General features: G+C 44.8%; 1 protein-coding gene across 5 annotated transcripts in view; it reads left to right on the top strand.

Moving 5' to 3' along the window:
* SYN3 (synapsin III) overlaps positions 1 to 25,566 on the top strand; it is a 545,948-nt gene that overhangs the window by 70,885 nt on the left and 449,497 nt on the right. For all 5 annotated transcript variants that reach the window (XM_054469879.2, XM_063663289.1, XM_063663290.1 and 2 more), the window contains exon 3: positions 6,835 to 6,892. In XM_054469879.2, coding sequence (XP_054325854.1) covers positions 6,835 to 6,892 — 58 coding nt within the window. The remainder of the gene's footprint in view (positions 1 to 6,834; positions 6,893 to 25,566) is intronic.

The following is a 25,566-nucleotide window of genomic DNA, read 5'->3' as shown; positions in this document are numbered from 1 at the left end:
AATGGGAAGGTGCCAGGAGGGTGAGCTGTTCTCAGGAGAAAATAATGGAGCTAGAATCAGATCTTGGGTCCCTTTGCGTTCCAAGGTCTTTCTTCTGCCACACCTCTGCCCATCCAGCCTGCCACATGACTCTCTTGCTAAGTGGCTAAGTCTCTGAGTGTTTTGCCTTCATTTTCTGCACAGCCCATTGGTTGTCTTCCCTGCTTCTGCCTGGGCCACAAATCAGCAACTGACATGTTGCATCAGAAACATGAAAATCTCTTTCTCTATTTCCACCCCACCCCCAGTAGGGGTGGCCTGCAGAGAGACAGCTGTCCCTGGGACAGGACATTCCTGACCTCTCCTTCCTTGGAAGGACATCACCAAGCCCTGGCTGCATTAACTCTACATACAGGATCAATTTATTGGGAAAAAGTCCTGTTTGAACACAGATCCTGTTTGTATGAATTCCCCTTCTTCTGCCCCTGCTGGCAGCCACAAAAGAGCCCCGTACCCATTCCTCATCAATCTCTCTCATACACACGTCCCACCTCCCCCAACTAGGGATTTCCCACCCCAGGCAGCACTAGTTTTATAATATTCTTCTTCCTGGGGCCTCAGATGTGGCAGGAAAATATGAGACCACCCACAGAGACAGAACCTTCGTGGAATCCAGAGCTCCCCCCACCCACCTTCTTCCCCAGGCCAAGGACTTGATTGATTGGCTGAGGTATTCAGGGAGCTCGTTATGAGATTGAACATATTAGGGCGTGAGGAGAAGGCAGCCGTGAGAGACAGAGCCCTTAGGCACAGCGGGTCCATCCATTTTGCCTGAGGTCAAACAGCCAGTCAATTACAGAGTCAGCAACCCCAGCCCCCAAAGGCATCTAGAATTCCAGACCATCCCTACCCTTCCCTCTGCCAGACAGAACTGTTCAGAGGCAGCTCAAGCCTGAATGAGCCCCCGGCAAGGAGGCAGCAGTCTGTGTGGCCCATCAGGAGACAGACTTCTGACTTGCAGCCAGGCAGGGGGATGGACTCCCTGACCCTCAGCTTCAGCCCCAGTCCGTCTGCCAGGCCCTGCAGTAAACATTCCAGAGATGGGCAAAACAAATGTTTCTCCTGGGAAGGTGAGGTCTCATCAAGACCACAGCTGCTTGGGTGGTATTGGTGTAGTGCAAAGTGCTTCAGGTTCCAGGTTAGAATCAAGTCGAGGAATGCCAGTTGTGCAGGTTGGCCTCGTACACACCCCCACATCGCAGTGGCTGTAATCTGTAAATGTATTACAATGGTGTGCCAGTAGATGGCAGTCAAGTGTCTCCAGGAAAAGCCGGCCTACAGACAGTATCTCCTTACCCGGTCAGCAAACATTTGTTAAGCCTGTTGTCCTGTGCCCTAGCTCATCGTGATGGATATTGGAGACACAGTGAGCATGGAGACTCAGTTTCTGGTTTCCAGGAGCTCACAGACTAGATATTTGGGGGCAGAGGGCAGCTAAGTGACGTGTAATGACAGCGTGGAGTGGTAAGGGCTGGAATGGTTGTAAGCGCAGTGTGCTGTAGGAACCAAGGGAGGACACTCGGCCCAGCCAGGGAAGGGGGTGCTGTCAAGGAAAACTCAACAGAGTGGATATCACTCATAGGATCTTGGAACATGAGAAAGAGACAGTCAAGGAAGCGCCAAGCAGAGGGGATGGCCTGTGCAGAGGCTCAGAGGCATGACAGCACAGGGAGTATTTAGAGAAGCACAGGAATTTGGATGCAACCATGAAATAGACAGCAAACCAGAGGGGAAGCAGACCTCCAGTCAGCAGGGTCCAGATCGTGAAGGACGCCAGGGCTCTTGACTGGATCCAAAAAGTCTGAAAGACCACTTAGTGTCTCCAGGAAAGGCTGGAAATTCTTCCCTCTAGAGTTTGGGTACCCAGATCACTTGTGTGACTTTGAGCAGAGACTTCTCCATCTGGAACATATTGGGAGCAATCCCTGCCCTACCACCCCTCAGGGTTGGCATGAGGGTCAAATAGGAGGAAGGATGTGAAGGGTCTGGCTGTCCTTATAGGCCAAGGCCACCTCTTTGTCCCCATCACCACCCATCACTCCTTGCACCTATGAGACAGATCAAAGTGAGTCATAATTCTGCTTTGTAACCCCCAAGAGGGTAAGACTGTTTTGTTTATGTGTGGGTCCCCAGCACGCAGCACCCACTAGGCACAGGGTAAACACTCGATAGCCCTTTGCTCTTGTGGATTCTGTTTCAGGCCGTGGGCTACATACTTTGGAGCTTACTGTGTGCCAGGAACTATTCTCAGTGCTTTGTATGACTTGTTTCGTTTAATCCTCATAACAACCCTGTGAGGTGGCTACTACTATTATCCTCATTTCCCAGGTGTGGAAACTAAGGCATTCAGAGGTTGGCTTACCCAAGCTTGCACAAGTGAGTGGAGGAGTTGGGGTCCTGTCCAGGCTGTCTGCCCTGAAGCCATTGCACTTTACTGCCTTGTTGCATAGAGGATTATGTGACTTTCTCACCACACCCTTCCCTGGTAGTTACTATCACCACTTGACAAATGAGGAAACTGAGACCCAGAGGGCTAACTGTCTTGTCTTAGAACACATGGTCAGTGAGTAGTAGAGCTAAGATTTTGCCCAAGCCTGTGTGATTGCAAATCCATGTTTTTTTTCCAGTATGCTGGTGATTGTAAACATAGGTTACCATTCCCGGTCCCAGGCCCACCCAGTACTTCTTTTAAATTTGGAGCTTGGATTTAAAAGCAAATGACTTTTAAATCCACGAAGGATGCCTACCTTGGATCCTGCTCTGGTCCTTATTAACCACACCTCTCTTGACAGGCAGAGGAGTTAGGACTGAGGGGATGTTCCCACCAAGACCCTGCAAATTGCACTCTTAGGCCAAGCCCTGGGTGCCCAAACTCTAGAATTCCCTCCTCGAAGGGACCTTAACCCAACTTCAGGGCCTATGTAGGCCAATTCCTTGGTCCGTCTTCCAAGGGGTGGCCAAAGGACAACCATTTGGGGAGGGGAAGGGAGTAGATGAAGCTTGGCCATGTGGTCTGGGCAATCCACATACCCGCACCAGGAGCCTCAGTGGTGCAGGACGGAGGAGAGTGGGTGGAGAATTAAGGAAGATCTTGGGTGAAGTCTGAGAACCAAGAGCTGGCAATCCTTATGCTGCCATGTTCTGGGTAGAGTGCAAAGAATTCTGAGAAGTTTACATTCTGAGTCTTTAAGGTCATTATGAAGTTGTGTCTGCCAAGGAATGGAGACAGACGTCTTTTTTTCTTTTTTCTTTTCTTTTTCTTTTTTTTTTTTTTTTGAGATGGAGTTTCATTCTTGTCGCCCAGGTTGGAGTACAATGGCGCAATCTTGGCTCACTGCAACTTCTGCCTCCCAGGTTCAAGCGATTCTCCTGCCTCAGCCTCTCCTGCCTCAGCTGGAGTTACAGGCACCCGCCACCACTCCTGGCTAATTATTTGTATTTTTAGTAGAGATGGGGTTTCACTATGTTGGCCAGTCTGGACTCGAACTCCTGACCTCGTGATCCGCCTGCCTCGGCCTCCCAAAGTGCTGGGATTACAGGCATGAGCCACCATGCCCAGTGGACAGATGTCTTTTATTTAAATGTTTGCTGGCTTGATTTTGTCAATTTTAAATATTAGACATATGACACATAGGTTTCCATTTGTCGCTTTGCCCCAGGCGCTGCAAATACTAGACATGGGCCTGTCCTGGTGTCTGGAATTTGCCGATACTACCTTTAAGGATTCATGATAAAATTCACAAACTGTATGAAAAGATTCTCTTTGCATGAGGCTCTCCACACAGGTATTTATTTGAAGACCATTGCTGAGAGAAAAAAAAAAATCAAAATCTTGCTTTCGAGTCATACTAATAGTTCCTTTCCTGCTAAACTACCGCCTAGTTGACATCTAAGCCCATCAGGATGTAAGAAAAAGTGGTGCTAATATCAGAGTTGTCAGTCAGTTTTGGGAAGAGATTAACTCCACCAGCATCAGCTAAGAGTAGGTAGAGAGACTTTGGAAGCAGACAGGCTGAAGCAGTTAGTGAATTTGTAGAAAGGATTCTTTCACAAATGGAAGGCTGAAAAAAATGGGTGAGGACATCCATCTTCCAAGGAAAAGAATAGGAGACTAAGAAGGTTGTTTAATGCTTAAAAAATTATCCATTAGAAATCAATCATGTGGCTGCATCCAGCTGATAGGAGAGTTGGGGTATACATTTTTATGTACCAATCTGTCAACTCTCTTACTGTGGGAAAAGGGGAGAATGAGTATTAGGAAGCAAAGAGCTGTCTCCATCCCAGAGAAGGTTTATGGAAATGCTTAACACAATGCTCAGTTCACAGCAAGTCACCAAGAACTATTAGTGTCATCATACCAATAATCAAAAAGAGAGAATGGAAACTTTTGTTACTTTTTGTGAGACGATATCCAAACCCATAAAGACCCCAATTTTCACTGCTATTTTTCAGAGTTGAGTAAAAGCACAGATATGGAATTAGAAGTCCTGGGTTCAAATCCCTTAGGCAAAATACTTAGTCTCTCTGGGTTTCAGTTTCTTCATCTGTAAGTTGGAAATAATGATATCTACTTTGTGGGGGTGGTTGTGAGTGTTAATGAGAAAGGCTATAGGTTAAACTCTGTAGCAGAGTTTCTAGCACAAGAGTTGATACTCAACAAGTGTTTTTTCATCAGTCCATTCACTCATGTATTCATTCAACAAATATTAATCAATTTCCTACTATGTGTTAAGCACTCTGGTAGGTGTTAGAAAGGAAATGATGAATACAATAGGTTATTTCTGACCTCAAGGAGCTGTGGTATAGTTTAGTGGTACACAGACATTAAACACAGTTACTAATTATAATTAATTATTGTTGTAATAAATAGTATGAAAACAATATGAAGAGACTCTCAGTATAGAGATGAATCATAGGTCAGGATTAGGGTGCTTATGGAGAAAAATCACCAGGTAAATGAATTTGAGAAATAATTAAAATGTAGAATCAGTGAGTATAGGGATGATGTCTAAGCAATGGGTAGATAGGGATGTCATGTACTGATGATAGGGAAGACAGAGGCAGGGATGTAGAAGGAAGTCTGTGGAGGGAAGGAAGGAAGGAAGGACAGATGGCAGATAGACAAAGGAACAAATGAGGACTGCTTTATTAGACAAATAGAAAAATAGAGAAATGGGTGAGACTGGATAGATCAATAATAAGTCTTTGGTGGAGTATATGGGGCATATAGGTATAACTCAATAAAACAATACTGCATTATTTATTTATGTAGGATTCTCTTTTTTGGATAGTTAGAAGATTTGGATAATGGGCGTCACTAAAACATTGATTTTTGTTAAGAGTTAAAATGCCATAACATTTTTAATGTTAAAAGAACACAAACATATATACTTGAGAATGAAACTGGATCAAACAAAACTGTATTTTCTAAAGTCTTTAAATTACACACTTTCTAGCAATCATCATTCTTTTATACATTCAACATATTTCTGAAGAGTAAATTGGAGGGTTGGAGGATACCAAGATAAACCATGTGTGGTTTTGCCTTCAAAGGGTAGGGGAGACGGGATTAACATATGTGTGAAGATAACACGATGAAAATCATGAATTTAAGAGAAATATGGATAAAACACTATAAACATCCTTTAATTCTTTTAAAATCGATACATAATAATTTACATATTTATGGGGTACCTATTGGTGTTGTGATACATGTAATGTATAATGATTAGATTAGGATAGTTAGCATAGCCATCATTTCAAACCATTTTATGTGGGATCCTTTTTCTTATTTAATCCTCAAAGTAACCCTCAGAAATATGTAGCACAATTATTGTTATTATTATTGTTTGAGACTGAGTTTCGGTCTTGTTGCCCAGCTGGAGTGCAGTGATGTGATCTCAGCTCACCGCAACTTCTGCCTCCCGGATTCAAGCGATTCTCCTGCCTCAGCCTCCCAGGTAGCTGGGATTACAGGCATGCGCCACCATGCCTGGCTAATTTTGTATTTTTAGTAGAGATGGGGTTTCTCCATGTTGGTCAGGCTGGTCTCGAACTCCTGACCTCAGGCAGTCCACCTGCCTTGGCCTCCCAAAGTGCTGGGATTACAGGCGTGAGCCACAGCGCCCAGCCTGTAGCAAAATTATTGATATCATTATTTTGCAGATGCTAAAACTGAGATGCAGGGAGGTTAAGTGACATGACAGAACTAGAACTTGAGCCTCCAATCTTCTTATCCACCATCTCCCCTCTACCACACACCACCTATAAAGAATGAGAAAATCGGCCAGGCACGGTGGCTCACGCCTGTGATCCCAGCACTTTGGGAGGCCGAGGTGGGTGGATTGCCTGAGGTCAGGAGTTCGATACCAGCCTGACCGACGTGGTGAAACCTCTCTACTAAAAATGCAAAAACTAGCCGGATGTGATGGCGGGCGCCTGTAATTCCAGCTACTCGGGAGGCTGAGGCAGGAGAATCGCTTGAACCTGGGAGGCAGAGGTTGCAGTGAGCCGAGACTAGGCCATTGCACTCTAGCCTAGAGTGCAATGAGAGTTCAACAAGAGTGAACTCTCTTAGCCTAGAGTGAACTCTTAGCCTAGAGTTCAACAAGAGTGAAACTCCGTCTCAAAAGAAAAAAAAAAAGACTGAGAAAATCAGCAGTGAAGGTGGGAGGAGACAGTAGGATGGCCGAGGATGTGTCTCAATATGCACCTCTGGGGTAAGGCCTTTGGGAGAAGGGAGAAAAGAGTAAAACAGCCTGCATCCTTACTCAGCTGATTTCTTCCCCTTTACAGGTCGAAGTATTTCCATGGGAAGAAGGTGAATGGAGAGATTGAGATCCGAGTGGAGCAGGTAGGTGGGAGCAGTGTCTTTAGAACTGTCATCTGACCTTTTCTGCCGCTGGAGCTGTTCTTACATGCAATCTTGGTCCCATCTTATGTGGTCATAATGAGCTAAGATTACCAGAAAAGTCCAGGCTTATACTTGGGAGTCTCATTAAATTTCAGAATTATTTGGGCCAGTGGTTTCCAACCTTTTGTGTTTTAGCAGAGACGCTTTCTTCAAGGGAAATGTCAAATAGGAACTCATTCTACAAAAGAGAGACACGTAGAGCTGCTCTGATGGAAATGGACAGGTGGAGCCCAACATCTGTCTGTTCCATACCGTTCCTTTTGGCCCCTAGGGCATCTCCTTGCAGCCACCTGGGCTAGAGAGCATAGTTTAGGAATATAATGAAGGGCCTTGAATCCTGCCTCTCTCATTTTCTAGGTTTTGGGTAGGTGACTTAATCTCTCTCTGCCTCGATTTCCTTATATCATTGTGGGGATTAAATTATTTAAAACCTCAGAAGGGATCAGAATCGCAAATACTATCTCTTGCTATTGCTATTAATATCAATATCCAGGTCCCTCATTTTATGTGGAAAGAAACATAGATTTGTTTAGGGCTGTGTAGGGAGGCAGTGGCAGAATCAGGAGTAGAAGGTGTGGTCTCCTGGCTCCAGATCAAAGCTTTCTCCTATTCATTCAGTGAGGACCTCCTCTCTGCCAAACACTGTGCTCAGCCTTAGGAGAGCACATTTGAGCATAGGTTCTGGAGCCATACTCCAGGTTTGAATCCTAACACCACCCCTTACTAACCTTGTGACCTTGGTTGAGTAATACGTAGGCTCTCTCCAGTTCAATTTCTTCATCTGTCCAACTGGAGCAATAATAGCATCAGCCTGTGTTCATAGGGTGCTGTGAGGATCAAACGAGTTAGTCCATGAAAAGTGCTCAGAACAGTACCTGGCACATACTGGGCACTTAGTAAATGTTACCCATTTATCATCAGCATCATTATTCTTTATCCTCTTCCTACTCCTCCTCCTCGTCATCATCAAAGGCAAACAGTAAATAACATAGACAAGATCTTTGCTGTAAAAATGATTTCAAAATACAATTTTTAAAATGGGGGGCATGACTGTTCTTCTCCCTGCACTTTTTGAGCTTACTGTGTCAGAGAAACAGAAAGGTCTTCTAAGCATCAAACTGAGTTGGCTTAATATTAAAACACCTACACTTTGAATTTCAATTTGATTCTGTGGCTTTCAAGTCAACCCAATGTCTACTGGTTTTCCTTCCATGGCAGAGAACAGGTTATTTTTGTTCATTTTGCAAATATTTGTCAAGAGTCTACTATGCTAGCTAGCTAATATGTGGAGAACGAGTATATAGAAGAAGAGGCCCTGTCTCCAAATGCCTGTGGTCTAGGAGGAGAGGTGAGCTGAGTCTTTTCTTTTCTTTTTCTTTCTTTTTTTTTTTTTTTTTTTGAGATGGAGTCTCACTCTGTTGTCCAGGCTGGAGTGCAATGGAGTGAACTGCAACCTCTGCCTCCCGAGTTCAAGTGATTCTTCTGCCTCAGCCTCCTGAGTAGCTGGGACTACAGGCATGTGCCACCATGCCCGGCTTATTTTTTTATTTTTTATTTTTTCTATTTTTAGTACAGATGGAATTTCACCATGTTGGTCAGGCTAGTCTCAAACTCTTGACCTCAAATGATCTGCCTGCCTTGGCCTCCCAAAGTTCTGGGATTATAGGCGTGAGCCACCACACCTGGCCTACAGAACAATAACATTGATGATGGTAGCACACTTTTATTGAACATTTACTATTTGCTAGATGCCATATTAAGTGTTTTCCATGCAGTAACTCATTCAATCCACACAGTATGCCTGTTGCTGAGGAAACTTGGGCTCAGAGAGCTTAATAAATTGCCCAGGCAGGTCACACAGCTAGTAAGAATGCAGTGAAGCTGGGATTTGAACTTACAGGTAGAAGCCAGGGATGAGAGGTCCAAACTTAGCGCTCCTGGCAGCAGAGGTCACAGTCAACTGAAAGACTCAGATGTGGCCTCGAGGTGGGAGTGGTGTTTGAAATAGATCAAAGGACGGATAGGATGTCAACAAGTGGAGATGGTGGCGTGAAGAGCGTGTGAATGGAGGAGGCAGTGTGAGCAAAGATAAGGAGACCAGAAGTACAGGGTACGGAGTGACAGGGAGTGCAGTGTGGTTCTCCAAAATAGGACACATCATCTTCCCCTGTGCCAACCCTACTCCTCCCTAATTCTCTCTCTCAGTGAAGAGTGTGGCCATCTACCTTCCATCTTAGCCAGAAACCTGCTCTGGCTCCTGGATGTGTCCCTCTCCCTGTACCACTGCACCCATTCAATGACTGGACCCTGCTGACTCCGCATCTCATATTTCCTAGTCCCTCCCTTCTCCCTTCATCCCCATCACCTAGATCCTTGGCTGGACCACCCTCAACTCTCGTCCAGTCTTCTTTATCAACAGCCTCACAGCTTCATGTTTTCCACCCATCTCCGATGTATTCTTCATCCCAAAGCTAGAGTGATCTTCCTCAAAAAGCAAATTAGGTTCTTTGAAGTGTTAGCTTTACAATCCTTTCCTCAAAGACTCCTTCTCTGAGTCTTTCCAGATGTAAATCAGGTAACCTGGTTACTCCCTTTCAAGCTCCTCAACTTTTTCTTCCTGGCCCTTATTTGAGTTTCTAGCCATACATTTTGAGTGGGATGATTTGCATGAGGATAGAGACTATGACTGTCTGGATCTTACCCTAAGTAGCACTGGGCCTGGCACAAAAGAGAATTGAAGGAAATATTTGCAGGATGAATAACTGATAGATTCTATAGATTCCAGGCTGCTTGTCAGTTTCCAAGGGCTGTAAGTCACCGCTTCTTTTTTTTTTTTTTTTTTTTTTTTGAGACAGTCTCACCCTGTCGCCAGGCTGGAGTGCAGTGGCGCAATCTCGGCTCACTGCAACCTCCACCTCCCGGGTTCAAGCGATTCTCCTGCCTCAGCCTCCTGAGTAGCTGGGACTACAAGCACCTGCCACCACACCCAGATAATTTTTGTATTTTTAGTAGAGATGGGGTTTCACCATGTTGGCCAGGATGGTCTCGATCTCTTGACCTCGTGATCTGCCCGCCTCGGCCTCCCAAAGTGCTGGGATTACAGGCCACCACGTGCGGCTACCACTTCTTAATCTCCCCTCAAAAATCTGGGTTTTCCATAAACCATCTGATAAATACTTGGTTGCCAGCTGAGCTCACCCTGCCTCATCCCATTTGTGGAAATCCCAGGGGCATGTTTTAATTTTCCCCTTTTATCTCAGCAATGCCATTGGCCCAACTTGTGGGTACAAAATCTATGAGCAGGACCATCAGGGAATTGCCCTAAGAATAACTCACCCAGGGGCTCTGGGGCCCGTCGGCCAGTCTATGAAGTCTACAATCACACTGAGAAACCTTGGCTAATTTAGAGTCACTCTGATTTCCAGCCATGCCCCTCTATGAAAGCCAGAAGGTGAATTAGCCAGGAAACCAATTAGCAGGTCATTTGGGCATTTTTCCCCAGAAGACATACCTTTCCAAATCCATCTTGGAATCAGAATCACTTGTCTTTGCCCATCTGTATCAATGGGTGGAACACACAAGCAACCCCCTCAGGAATCTCACATGCATCCTTTAGCACTTGGGAAAAGTCTCAGGACGGAAGCCACTGTTTAGTCTGAGCTGGCCTCACATTTTGGGATCCTGTCTCCCAACCAAGGGCCAAATTAACCAGATAATTGCACTGTCTGGGTTTTGCTGGACAGAGCGAATGAATTAGTTGTGGTTGGCCTAGAGGAAGCCTCCGCCCCTTCTCTCCATCCTCTTCCCCCCAGTCTAAAAACTGCTTGCCTCAACTTTTACAGAGCCAGGAATCAAGAAACCCTGGGGAGGCCCGTAGGGGAGACAGCGCATTTTGCATTCTGTTACCCATAATGCCCTACTGGCTCTGCGGGGCCCTCACAGCAGTATCCTAGTAGGGTCTGAGAGGATCGGGCCGGGATGGTTGGCATGTCAAACTCTCCTCTGTTTATATTTGAGGCAAAGGGTCTTTTTCTCCACAGGCACAAGTCACCCCTCTGTGGGACCAAGCAATGAGGTTGATGAATGGATTAATATTAAGTAGACTCACAGTTCTGGGACATCAGTGGACTAGGACTTGCTAGGGTAGAGCCTCAGTCTCTAATTTTTAAAAGACAAGACTGAAATCACCACGGCCAGTCCTTCTTCCGTGTTGACGGAGGTACCAAGGCAGAAAGAACACTAATGCCTTGCTCTAGCAGGTGGAGAAAAAGGCAAGAGCAGGTATAAACCCTGCCCTTGAGCAACTCCCAGTCCAATGAAGGAAGCCAGATGACCCATGGATTTACATATGAATACTAGTTGCTCCTTTGAGTACTGTCTTTGTGTAATACTGGGTTGGGATGGGGTTAGGAAGCTGTCCAGGGGAGGCTGCTGTTGGGAGACCTGTTCATCTTCTGCCCTTTATGTATTTAACATCAATGTCTTCTGAATGGAAAGATGAGATATTCCCCTTAAAATATTTTAAACACTTCAGACCCCGTATTTATATTTTCTCATATGCACTTTAGCCTTTAACCCACAATTCTTTCTGGGACAACATTTCTTAGAATGGACCTTAGCTGTAGATATTGACCATAAAGACTAGGTGATATTTCAAGAAATAGTTGTCAACAAGATAGAGAAGTGGAAGTTGGATGTTAATTCAGTTTGGTGGTTTGGTAACAGGTTGAACATCATCCTCATTAGGAAATGATTACTTGATAGAAACAAATACACCTTGGGAGAAATCTAATGGCTTGCCAAAAGGCTTTGTCCTTGGCTTTGTTTTCCTTCTTACTAGTGACTTATGAAATTACATTTGCTAATGACTTTAAACTAGACAGGAGAGAGAATACGCCAGATTAAATTTGATGTGATCAAATTGAATAGGAATACAATATAAAGTCGAGTCGCTGGTGGCAATTCCTGCAGCCTCAGTGAGAGGGAGAGTGCAGGTTCGGCTGGTTGCAGTAGCTCACGCCTGTAATCCCGGCACTTTGGGAGGCCCAGGCAGGACTGCTTGAGCCCAGGAGTTCATGACCAGCCTAGGCAACATTGCGAGACTCTGTTTCTACAAAAACTAAAAAATGATGACTGATGACCTTAAGCTGATGGGCTGAGTTCAAAAACTCAGCTGTGAAGGAGCAGGATTAGGGAGACCTTTTTTTTTTTTTTTTTTTGAGACGGAGTCTCACTCTGTCACCAGTTTGGAGTGCAATGGTGAGATCTCGGCTCACTGCCACCTCTGCCTCCTGGGTTCAAGTGATTCTCGTGCCTCAGCCTCCTGAGCAGCTGAGATTACAGGCACATGCCACCAGGCCCAGCTAAGTTTTGTACTTTTAGTAGAGACAGGGTTTCACCATGTTGGCCAGGATGGTCTCAATCTCCTGACCTCATGATCCACCTGCCTCAGCCTCCCAAAGTGATGGGATTACAGGCATGAGCCACCACACCCAGCCGGGGAGACCTATCTTATTAACATCACATGAGAAAAACCAAAAAGACCTAACATTTGAGTTGAGCACAGCTTAATATGTGTGGGAGGAAATGTGGTGTAGGGGTTAAGATCATGGCTCCAGAGTAAGATAGACTGAAGATGAAATCTCAGCTCAGTCATATTTTAGCTGTGTTTGCTTTTTACCTAAAACCTCTCTAAATCCATTTCCTCACCTGAAAATGATGATAATAAATTTTATTCCCTAGAGTTATTGTGTGACAAAATGAGTTAATGTAATATGCTGAACATTTGTTTCTGGCACATGTATTAGGTGCTCAATAAACTACAGTCGAGATTGCTACTCCCCTAAAACCTGATGTCACTTCAGGCTGCACTATCAAAGCACAGCAGTTAGAATGCAGGAAGGTGATAGTTCATACACTCCCTCTTACATGCACACCCACACCCACACACACACACAATGCCAGGGAGACACTGTAATAAGAGATACAGTTGTGTGTCGCACTGGAAGGGGGTTGCAGCAACCTGGAATGCCTTCTGAAAAGGGATTGGAGTTAGGGAAACTAAGGCCAATAAGGAAAGAGGATTCGTTTAAGGAACTGGAGATGTTTAGTCCGGAGGAAGAAAGGTCTCTGATAGGTCCCAGTCTACTCTTTAAAAATATCTACCTCTTGAACAAGTATGGTTGATAAAGTAAGTTACCATTTGTTGAGTCCTTATGAGATAAAGCTAAATGCATTTTATGGGTGAAGCAGGCACTGTTATCACCTTCATCTTTCAGAAACTGAGACTCATAGAGAGTAAGTGGCTTGCCCAAGGTTGCCCAACTAATAAGTGGCATGGGTCTGTTTTTGAACCTAGCCAGTCTGACTTCAGGGTCGTTTTCTTATCCACTGTATATTTTTTTCTTCCAGTGTTGTAAATATCAAGAACAATAACCAAAAGTATTGATTAAAGCACTTGACATGCATAATCTTATTTTAACCTCACAATGCCTCTTTAAGATGGGTACTTTGAGTTGGGTGCAGTGGCTCATGCCTGTAATCCCAGCACTTTGGGAGGCTGAGGCAGGCGAATCACCTGAGGTCAGAAGTTCAAGACCAGCCTAGCCAACATGGCGAAACCCTGTTTCTACTAAAAATACAAAAATTAGCCAGGTGTGGTGAGGCACGCCTGTAATCCCAGCTACTCGGGAGGCTGAGGCAGGAGAATCGCTTGAACCCAGGAGGAGGCAGAGGTTGCAGTGGGCGAAGATCGTACCATTGCACTCCGGCCTGGGTGTGACAAGAGCAAAACTCTATCTGAAACAAACAAACTAACAAAAGATGGGTACTTTGTCCCTTTTAGCAGATGAAGAAGCTGGGGCTCAGAGATGTTAAACAAGCAGCAGAAATGGGTGATAGAGGAGGAATCTGAACCCAGGTTTCTGTGCTAAGCACCACCCTCTATTGTTTCACTGGGGTTCAAGTTCAGTCTATTGGTGCAATCCTACAGGAAGATGGATTTCAACTTGGTCTACACAGAAACTGTTAAGTAGTGCTGACTAATAAGGAATGGGCCATGCCTTTTTTGTAGGTAGGGCGTCTCCTGTGCTGGAAATGCTGTGGCAGAAACTGGGTGGCTACCTTGGGGAATATTTCACAGGAAATTAATGTGCTTATAGGAGATAACCTTTATTAATCTTTTTCTTTTTTTGGGGCGGGGGGTAAAAGTAGTATATTCAAATAGTTAAAAATTGAAAAGCTACACAGTGGTATGTGGTTAAAAGTCTGCCTCCCACTCTGCCCGCACCAATCTGGTTCTCTTCCATGTACTTAACTATTATCACTAGTTTCTTGGGCAGCTTTCCAGAGAAGTTTTAAATGCAATAAGCAAATACATATATATGCTTTTCACAAAGGGTAGTTGGTTAGAAAAACATCAACCATGCTATGTATTTCAGAGGGAATTTAACAAGGAGGATTGATTACAAATGGATCAAAAGGGGAAATCATTTTATCCAGAGGCACAACAGTCCTACATTCACTGTTTGTCACTGTCACTATTGTCACTGAGGAATCAGGAGCCTGGGCTCTTTTTTGTTGTTGTTGTTGTTGTTTTGTTTTGTTTAGTTTTTGAGACAGGGTCCCCCTCTTTCACCCAGGCTGTAGTGCAATGGTGTAATCATGGTTCACTGTAGCCTCGAACTCCTGGGCTCAAGTGATCCTCGCACTCCAGCCTCCCAAGTAGCTTGGACCACGGGTGTGCACCACCATCCATGCCCAGCTTTTTTTTTTTTTTTTCTTTTTTTAGTTTTTGTAGTGATAAGGTATCGCGATGTTGCCTAGGCTGGTCATGAACTCCTGGGCTCAAGCAATCCTCCTGCCTGGGCCTCCCAAAGTGCTGGGATTACAGGTGTGAGCTACTGCACTTGGCCAGACCTGTGCTTCCACTGAGGCTGCAGGAATTGCCACCACTTGTTCAAACTGCTATAGTTGTTGGTGAAGCTTCTGTAACTACCACCAGAAGCAGAATTGTTGCTGCCTTCTTTCTACCTTCAATTCCTGCATGAATGCCTCCCATTGGTAGAAATGAGCTGAAATTATGTGGCAAAAGGATCTGGGGAATGCAGATTTTAGGCTTTCAGCTCCCATAGTGCAGGAGAGACTATAGAAGGATGAGTGGCAATAGACAGTGACTGGCACGGTCCACCCCTTTGGCTGCTCGACATCTACACATGCCTTTCTCCTTATCCATACTCCTCTGCACCCTCATTTTTCACTTAATATTTCTTGGAGTTTATTCCATGAGAGTATATGTAGACCTGCCTCATTCTTGTTAATGATGGCCTGGGGTCTGTCATGTGGATACACCATAATTTGTTTTCCATAATTTTACTATTATAGACAATGCTAAACTTATGTCATTTCAAACATTTATTAATCGATCTGTAGGATTCACTTCTAGAAATAGAATAACTTGTCCCAAAAACATTGCAGGTGGTGGATGCTGTAATGCACATTGAGGAATGAAGGACTTTTCTTCATTCCTCTGTCATTCCTCCTTGAAAAGTGCCTCAGATGAGGAGAGCTGCCTCTTCCAAGGTCACATCTCCTTCCTGGTGGCAGTCACATCCAATGACTGGCCGTCAAAGGCTATAATAAATCCCTGTCCCCATCACCCCAGTTTGGGATAACTCTGAAGGGCTGTCCAGCCTCAGAGCTTCTTGCAGAGTTGCTGGAGACCTGTGCTGAGATGGCTGTGTGGCCCAAATTCTCACAGTCCTGCTTCCTTTCTTTTCTTCCCCCTTCCAGTGATGGAGCTCCCAGAGAATTCACTAATAAACCTCCCCCCAGGCTAATATCCATCCCAGAATCTGCTTTCCAGAGAACCCAACCTAAGAGAACACATTTATAATTTTGATAGATATTGCGAAATTACTCTCCATAGAGGTCATATAGAATTCATCCGTAAGACTCTTCTGGTCTCGATTTCTAGGACTGTACGTGACCCGTGAGTTCTGGAGTCCATCCTGCACAGAATGCTTTCCTGGTTACAGCCCAGGCATGGATGCTGAACTCTGAAGTGCTCCATAATTTGATCTTCCTATTTGACCTCCTTGTGTTTGAAATTCACCAGAGCTTGGTGTTTCTCTGCAGGACTGAGTCGGACAGAACTCTACCCGCTCTGATCCACTAAGCCCTGTTTTGTTAACACAATCCTGCAAGATTTATTTGTTTGGCTTGGCTTACACTGACCTCAGACGTTCTGTTTTGTATTATTTTTAAAAGCGTGCAGGTCTCCATGGAGGCCTTTTTCTTTTCAAATCTAAGAACCAGCTGGGGGGATAAAAAAAGCAGGTGGAATACTAGGGCCCATTAGCTGAAACATAACTCATTAGAGAAGCGAGTGTTTCCCTTCTTAACCACGGCATTGATTAATGTGGGTTTATCAGCTTCCTGGGTCTACCTTTAGGCTCATCGACTTAAGAACTCTACAGGAAATGGAGAAACAATAACATTGATGATGGTAGCAAATTTTATTGAACATTTACTATTTGCTAGGTGCCGCATTAAGTGTTTTCCGTGCAGTAACTCATTCAATCCACACAGTATGCCTGTTGCTAAGGAAACTGGGTCACAGAGAGCTTAAATAAATTGCCCAGGCATGTGACACAGCTAGTAAGAATGCAGTGAAGATGGGATTTGAACCCAGGTCTGGCCAACTCCAAGGTCCTAGTTCTTAACCAAAGTACATTTATCAGAATATATGCTGGTCATGAATTTGTCTTTACAAAGCTTTTTGCCTTTCCCCTCTCAGCTTGAGTACGTATCCCACAGTATCTTCCTATCTCACCCTACTCTTTTGATCTACTGGGTAAATTACAAATTCATATGAAGTGTTTTCCCAGCAAAACAGTCCTCTTTTCCTGACTAACCCCAATGGTTATTATTCATCATTTCATGTTTCTGGCTTATTCTTGCATAGATTCTCCGTTAACAATTCTGTATTTTTTCATTGTTTTCCCCCAAGAGTTGGTGTTCATTATTGTCTTTAAAAAGGTAGCTCTCCGTCTTTACCTTTTTTTTTTTTTTTTTTTGAGATGGAGTCTCGCTCTGTCGCCCAGGCTGGAGTGCACTGGTGTGATATCTTTTTTTTTTTTTTTTTTCCAAATAGAGATGGGGTCTTGCTATGTTGCCCAGGCTGGTCTTGAATTCCTGGGCTCAAGTGATCCTCCCACCTTGGCCTCACAAAGTGTTGGGATTACAGGTGTGAGCCGACACGCCCAGCTAAGCTCTATGTCTTTAGACTATCTGGATAGTATGATAGCTCGGACTCGCAAGCCAGATCAACTAGGTTTGAATCCCGGCTCCACCACTTCCTGAGTAACCTTGAGGTGATAATTTAACTGCCCCATGCCTCAGTTTCCTCATATAAAATAATAATAAGTGCCCATATAGTTGTTGTGAGACTGAAATAAGTTACTGTAAGACTGCATGAAGCACTTGAAGCAGAGCCTAGCATATAGAAAGTGCTTAATAAATATTAGAACTATTTTTATGATCAGCTTCACATCACTGAACACATTTGCCTGAGTAATTTCTAGGCTTCAGTCTCTTGAAGCATTCAGAAATAGAAAGGATATAATCCATGCACTGAAGAAGTTTGCAGTGCAGTTTGTGGGATAAAAAATATAAAAAGCTCATGTTTATGTGTGTGTTTTGATTATTTACACATATGTTCAATCGTAGTTCCCATTGATATACAACATTCAGTTGGCACCTGTCATCCATTTCTAACGTCTCCTTGATAGTAGATAGCACAGACTCTGGACCTGAAGAAAAAATGCAATGAATGTTTGTTGAGTGAATGTGTGAGTGAGTTGAAGGTGTGACATAGTCATAGAAGGATAGAGCCAGGGAGTGTCCTAGGAGATTGTCTAATCCTGCTCCCTTGTTTAACAGCTGAAAGGTTCAGAGAGGGGAAGTGACTTAGCACACACGTGAAATTATTGTTGGAGTCCAAAGTGTGGAGAGCACTAGCTTTCATCTCCTGGGTCCCCGCTTTTCATACTGCATTTCTCCCCCTGCCCATGCCATCTTTTGTTTTTCCCTTTTAAGAAGCCATTAGTCCCTTCTGATGGTTTTAATAGCAAGCAAAAAAATAGCAAAAACAAATGAAGTTTATATTTTTCACGTTTACCTGTGAGAAGCCTTCTTCTTGGGAGGAGCCTAGGATAGAGTGCTGAACCACAGCTGATAGCCAAAGGAGAGCTCCAAGCAGTGAGGGCTGGGGAATGCCGAGACCAAGGTTGAATGAGCCCCGCTGATTCTGAACACAACAGGGACTGTGTTGCCCGTTGCGTGACCCTTTAGACTCTCCTATTCTTTTCTGCTGGAGGAGAGTACAGCATCCTGGTTTGGTGGCACCATTCAGCACCTGCACTAGAGATGAGAAGGAACGAGGCATGGGAGTCAAAGGGAGTCCATCCTCTTGAACTGGGAAACCCAGCTCAGTTCCTTAGCCTTTAGCTGCTGTGTTTGGAAATTCACCTTTCCTTACTGCCACACCACTTCATCAGCATCAGCATGGCCCCCTGTTAGTACCATTGATAAATGAGACTCCAGTGGAAATTAAGTGGACATTCTGAAGGAGAACTTAGTAAGCCCTTTCACTTCTTGAAGGATGTATAACAAAACAAACAGAGCTTGTCTTATCTGAACCTGTTCCTTCATTCAAGAAGCACTCACCGAGCACCTGCTCTGTACTTTGTCCTAATGACAGAGCCCTCCACACTCAAAGAGTTCTTTATCTGGTGGGAAGATAGACATTGAAGGCAGTGGCCAAAATGTGTTGCAACGAGGATCTCTCTATCGTAGAGATTTGTCTAACCTTGGGATGTTCTCAGGAAAGACCTCACAGAGAAGGTGATGTGCAGCTGGGTTTGGGGACAAGAATTAGGTGAGGGTGAGTGGGCAGATGTGCACATTGGACCTTCTAGCTAAAGAGCATGATTCAAGTCTCAGCTTGTCACATACAGGGCAAATGACCAGGGTATGCTGTGCATGAGAAGGGGTGGTGGGAGACGAAGCTGACAAAGAAGGTGGAGGGCAATCTATTCAGGGTGGGCTATTACTGCAAGGCATGCAACTAAGAATTGTGTCCTAGAGGCAGGATGTATGTACTGGACTTTTTAAGCCATGGAGTGCTGTGACCGTGATTTCATTTTAGAATGCACAGGCCGACAGTGGTCTTAGAAGATTCGCTGGATAGGAATGGTGGCTTGAGACTGGAGGCAGAAAAACTCAGCTCTGGATTTGGTGCAAAAGACATCTTATCCTTGAATATGATGCTTGGGTAGGAGGCACATGGAAGGGACTTCATAAGTGTTAAGGGAATGCATGTACATCCTCGCCACTGTGTTCTTTAACCACTTGAGCCATTCTCATACCTGTAATTCGTATTTGAAACTAGAAGAGAAGAGATGACCTATTTTTCTTAAGACTGAGAGGATGGAGTGAGACCCACATGATGTGTTTCAGCTGGCATTTCTTGAAAGTGAGCCATTGCCAACCTGCTCTTGTTCACCACCTTAGTCCAGCCACTTGGACTAAGCCATTTCATACTGCACATTTCAGCTTGCTCCCAATCTGCCTAATCCCCAGCCTTGTGATTCCTTCATCTGTTGATGATCTCCCTCCCCATGCACTACTGCCCCTGGTTACACCACTTCTCCAGCATGACCTTCAGCTTTTGTGTGGCTACTCTACATTTTCTGCCAGCTCTGCTGTTGTCTCTACCATTTGGGGTCTGGCCCACTCCCTGATGAGAGGAGCCCCCACTGTGCTCACCCCAGCCCTGCCAGCAGCCTCTGCCCGGATGTGCTTACACAGTGGATTTGAGCCTTTGCATTTCAGTGGGAATCAAGGGTTATTAATTAACCTAGGGTGGAACCTATTATGAAACATCTCAGAAAACTGGAATGAACCAAAGGGACTTCTGAACTCACAGCAGGGAAAAATGCCTTTTAATTGACTTGGATGACTTCACCGCAAAAATCTGTCTGGCTGTTATGCTAAACTGGAAACTAATCTATTAGATTGTCTAAGGAATCTCCCAGCCCACTCTAAGCAGAGTCTCCTGAGGAGGGGAGTGGGCTGACATATCAACAGGACATATGCATTGAAATGGCTTCCTTTGGATCATACACAGTCTGGGCACATTTTCTAGTTCCTCAGGAAGGAGCTGGGAGGCTGATATCAGAGAACGAGTTTATGTGCCCTACAATGTCTATCTTTAGTATCCCATAGGATTTTAGTAGTTCTAAGGCACTATTTACTTTACAATAGAATTCAACCTAAACTGGACCTGTCTTGGTCCAGTCTTGGCCCCCTCATCTCAGGGAGTTTTAGAGGGTGACCTGAGAGAGTTTCCACTGGTGGTGCCTGAGGCAGATGGCAGCTGTACAGCCTGGGCTCTGAAGGAATTAATGATCATAGGCAGTGTCTAATCACATGCTTACTAAGTGTCAGGCACACGCTAAGCATTTCATATGGATTAGTGTGTTTAATCCTCATCATGACTCTATGATGAACAGGTACTATGAGTTCCCCCATTCTCCAGAGGAGGAACCTGAGGCTTACCCAAGGCCACACAGCATAAAAGTGGCAGAACTGGAATTCAGAGTCAGTTTAACTGCAGAATCTGTGTTTATGGTTCTTTTTATTTTATTTTATTATTTTTTGAGAAAGGTTTCACTCTGTCACCCAGGCTGGAGTGCAGTGGTGTATTCATGGCTCACTGCAGCCTCAATCTCCTGGGCTCAAGCCATCCTCTCACCTCAGCCTCCCGAGTAGCTGCAATGACAGATGCGCACCACAACACTTGGCTAATTTTTTAAATATTTTGTAGAGACCGGGTCTCACTATATTGCCCAGACTGGTCTCAAACTCCTGTGCTCAAGCGATCCCCACAGCTTGGCCCCCCAAAGTGCTGACATTACAGGTATGAGCCACCATGCCCTGCCTGTTTGTGGTTCTTAATCTTTATGCCGGCTCATCTGGGAAGGTGTATCCTGAAGAAGTAGAATCCAGGGAAGGCCTGGTGACTTTCCTCTCATAAATAAAGGGCTGACTTGTGCGTTAGACTTGTTTTGTGGGTCTCAAGCTCTGCACACAAGGCCCTCCATGAGCTCGCCCCTGCCTGCCTTTCCCTGCTCATCTCCTCCTGTGCTCTACTTTAGACTTCGGTCTCACCAAACTGCTGTGGTTCCCCATCGCCCACCCATGGTAATACCATCTCGGAGTCACATCTCCATGCCTTTGCTTATGCAAGTCTCTCCTCCTGGGACATCCTTTCTTAGATTTTGCCATAGATTCTTCAACATTAGCTCCAACATGATGTCTGTGCTGCTTCCTCTGCCCACCCCCTCCATCCAGGCAGGGTGAGGTGCGTCTTCCCTGTACTCCCCCAGCACCTCATACCTGTGTCTACATCACACTTCCCAGATGACTTTGAGATTACTAATTCACCTGCCCGTCGCTCCCTCTAGACTCTGGGCTTATTGGGAGCAGGGACGGTATCTTTATTCATTCTACAAATATTCATTGACTGCCTATGTGCTGCGTGCTCAGGCTACAATGGTGATTAAAAAAGATGAAATCTGGCCAGGTGCGGTGGCCCACCCCTGTAATCCCAGCACTTTGGGAGGCCGAGGCGGGCAGATCACAAGGTCAGGAGATCAAGACCATTCTGGCTAACACGGTGAAACCCCATCTCTACTAAAAATACAAAAAATTAGCTGGGTGTGGTGGCGGGCGCCTGTAGTCCCAGCTACTTGGGAGACTGAGGCAGGAGAATGGCGCGAACCTGGGAGGCGGAGCTTGCAGTGAGCCGAGATCATGCCACTGCACTTCAGCCTGGGTGACAGAGCAAGACTCCATCTTAAAAAAAAAAAAAAAAACAGATGGAATCTCTACCTGATGGAACTTAACATCTAATGGCAGGGGCCAGAAATTAATCATATTATCTATCTCTCTGTCTTACACACACACACATGTGTGCACACACACACACACATACACACCATAATTATAAACTGTTAGGAGCCGTGAAAGTAGGGTACACAGTGCTATGGTGGACTGTGGTGGGGAGGCTGGCAGGACACTTATTCAGGTACATAATAGGTGCTCCAAGGACCCAGATACCTAATCTGTGTTCAATGTATATTTCTCAAACTTATCCAAAGTAGGGAAAAATGAAAGAAGCTAAAGAGAAAAGCTTTAGGCTACTGCAAGAACCCAAAGAGCCTTTTGCATGGTAAACAACACAAACAAAGCATTAGCCCTGGAGGAATCATGCAGATAAATCATTGATACATTATAGTACAGTGCAGGTAAAGCAAGATTTGACATTAACATTTACACAATGTGCAAGCCATCCTCTAAGCAGTTTATCTGTATATATTTAATTTTCATCACCACCCTACAGAGTACTGATGGAACTGAGACTCAGAGAGGTCAAGTGTCCTGCCCGAGGTGACACAGCTAGGAGATGGCAGAGCTGAGATGTGGACCCAGATGCTCCAGAGCCCATACCACTGACCCCTGCATTGACCACTTTCTGTCTCATCTGTTGAATGGGGACTGATCGAGGTGCAGTTCCTTGCTTGGGTCATGCTGCTGGTTACTGTAGAGTCAAACTACCATCTACCTTTGTCTCCTCCTTGCCAAGTCTGACTTTAGACATCCTAAGGGGAAGAACTTGGCAGTGATAAAAGGTCAGCACCAGACAGGAAATGGAGCTAAGTTCTATCATGGGGCATCAAGGGTTGTACTTGTGGAGTTCTGAGTATATGGTCAAGAAGGAAAATAAACTATTAGTTCAGTGATGTGCTTTTCATTGCCCTAATGTGTTTAACTTTTCAACATATTTCGTCCTTCAGCAACTCCTGAGGTGTAAGGCTCATTATTATTCAGATGAGGAAATTGAGGGTTGGCGAGGTTGAATAGGTTATAGCTTAGTTAGTGGCAGAATTGTGATCATAACCTGTGTCTACCTGTTTTCCCCGACTCACCTGTTGCTCAGCCAGACCTGAAAAATGACCTGCTTCTTACAGCCTAAAGCAATTTTTCAGATCCATGTTTTCAGGGACCACAGACAGCCTCTCTGGGTTTTCTGACCTTTCTTCTTTTTTATTTTTTATTATACTTTAAGTTTTAGGGTATGTGTGCACAACATGCAGGTTAGTTACATATGTGTACATGTGCCATGTTGGTGTGCTGCACCCATTAACTCGTCATTTAACATGTTAATGCTATCCCTCCCTCCTCCCCCTACCCCACAACAGGCCCCGGTGTGTGATGTTCCTCTTCCTGTGTCCATGTGTTCTCATTGTTCAATTCCCACCTATGAGTGAGAACATGCGGTATTTGTTTTTTTTGTCCTTGCGATAGTTCTTAAGCCATGTTGCTGGAACCTTCCTTTCTTCCCTAAGCAACAGCCCTGAGATTCATCTCGTGAGCTAATGGGTGAGTTCTTGGCCTGTTTAAAATGGAACTGAACCGGTGCCCTCCCCACCCAGCCCACCTCAGGGCCTGCCTTCTGTCCAGACAGGGAGGAGACGGGAAGGCTCACCCCCTCCAGTGCTGCCAGGAAAAGCAAGGGAAAGCAGAGGGGCCTGAACCTCCCCTTGCTGGGCCAGCCAAGTGCCAGAAACCCCAAACTTTGCATTCATTGGACAGAACCAGATTTTGATTACTCGTCTTAATTTGCTTATTCTTGTACAATTGCTTTGGTCTCTCACTGGCTCCCTTAGCTCTCCACGGTGCAGGCTCCTCAATGTCTATGGGATGAAGGCCAAAGTCTTTAGGCAGCACCAGGGCCCTTCCTAACCTGGCACCAGCCTCGTTTTCTCACCACCTCTCTTTTCCTCTCTCTGCTTAGTGGTCCCCATGAGAGACACTGGAGGAGGCAAATAATTAATTTATAAGGTTTCTTGTTTATGGTGGCTTTCCCTCAAGTTCTACATGTTGGTGTCCAAAAATGTTATTTCTATATAATGAATATCTATGCATCTGACCATTTGTTCAGTCATCCATCCATCCATCCATCCATCCATCCATCCATCCATATCTTTATGCTTGCTCCATCTCTCTAGAACCTAACTCTCTCTCCAGGCTTCTGTTTTGTGGTCTCTAATCTGTTCAGAACTAGGTTTTCCCTCCCCTAAACACCTTCATTAAATTTAGTATTTTGGGCCAGGCACAGTGGCTCATGCCTGTAATCCCAGCACTTTGGGAGGCTGAGGTAGGCAGATTACATGAGGCCAGGAGTTTGAGACCAGCCTGGTCAACATGGTGAAACCCTGTCTCTACTGAAAATGCAAAAAAAAAAAAAAATTAGCCAGGCATGGTGGCACATGCCTGTAATCCCAGCTGCTCAGAGGCTGAGGCACGAGAATGGCTTGAACCTGAGAGGCGGAGATTGCAGTGAGCCGAGACTGCATCACTGCTGTCCAGCCTGGGTGATGGAGTGAGACTGTGTCTCAAAAAAAAAAAAAAAAAAAAAAATAGTATTTTGTAATGTCAATAATAGAGACAATAATAATAATATCTTAAGCAATTTCTCCCTGTTTCTATATAAGTGTATATATACATATACATACATATACAAATCTATATATATACATTTATACCTATATAGACAGAAATTGTTTGAGTCATTATTATCTATATTGATAGACAAATATTTATATATATGTAGAGAGGTAGGTAGATAAGTAGGTAGGTACGATAGATGGATAGATAGATAGATGCCAATACTCTGCCAAGATTTTACTATCTATAACCCAATTTTCTGCTTACAGTAACCTTGTGAGTTATCTGTTACTATTACAGACAAAGAAACTAAGGTTCAGAGAGGCCCAGCAACGCAGCTTAGAATTGGCAGAGCCAGGATTTGAACTCCTGTCTGTCTGGCTCCCAAGCTGCCCATGCTCTATAAAACGCTGTGTCCTCCTCACTCCCACAGCTAACTCGCCCCTCATTCCTGGGATGTCATCCGCTCTCCCCATCATGCTGCTTCCACGTTGCTTTGGGTTTCTTTTCAGTCTTACCTTAACTGTGCTCTGCGTTTATTTAATGGGAAATTACATTAAGATTCTAAAAGTAGGCCGGGCGTAGTGGCTCACGCCTGTAATCCCAGCACTTTGGGAGGCCGAGGTGGGAGGATCACGAGGTCAAGAGATCGAGACCATCCTGGCCAACATAGTGAAACCCCGTCTCTATTAAAAATACAAAAATCAGCCGAAACCCCGTCTCTATTAAAAATACAAAAATCAGTCGGGTGAGGTGGCAGGCGCCTGTAGTCCCAGCTACTCAGAAGGCTGAGGCAGGAGAATTGCTTGAACCCAGGAGGTAAAGGTTGCAGTGAGCTGAGATCACGCCACTGCACTCCAGCCTGGCGACAGAGCGAGACCCTGTCTCAAAAAAAAAAAAAAAAAAAAAGATTCTAAACATAAACAGGCTCCTTCTCACTGACTCCTCTATAGTATTTTATTTGTGTGGAGGAATATTTTTTGCTGCCTCAGTAGGAAGAAGCCATATTTTGAGACACTTCGGTTTGATGGACGGAGCTG

Source organism: Pongo pygmaeus, chromosome 23 (genome assembly GCF_028885625.2).
Source record: "Pongo pygmaeus isolate AG05252 chromosome 23, NHGRI_mPonPyg2-v2.0_pri, whole genome shotgun sequence".
In the NCBI taxonomy this organism is placed as follows: Eukaryota; Metazoa; Chordata; class Mammalia; order Primates; family Hominidae; genus Pongo; species Pongo pygmaeus.
This window is presented reverse-complemented; position numbering and strand designations above follow the sequence as displayed.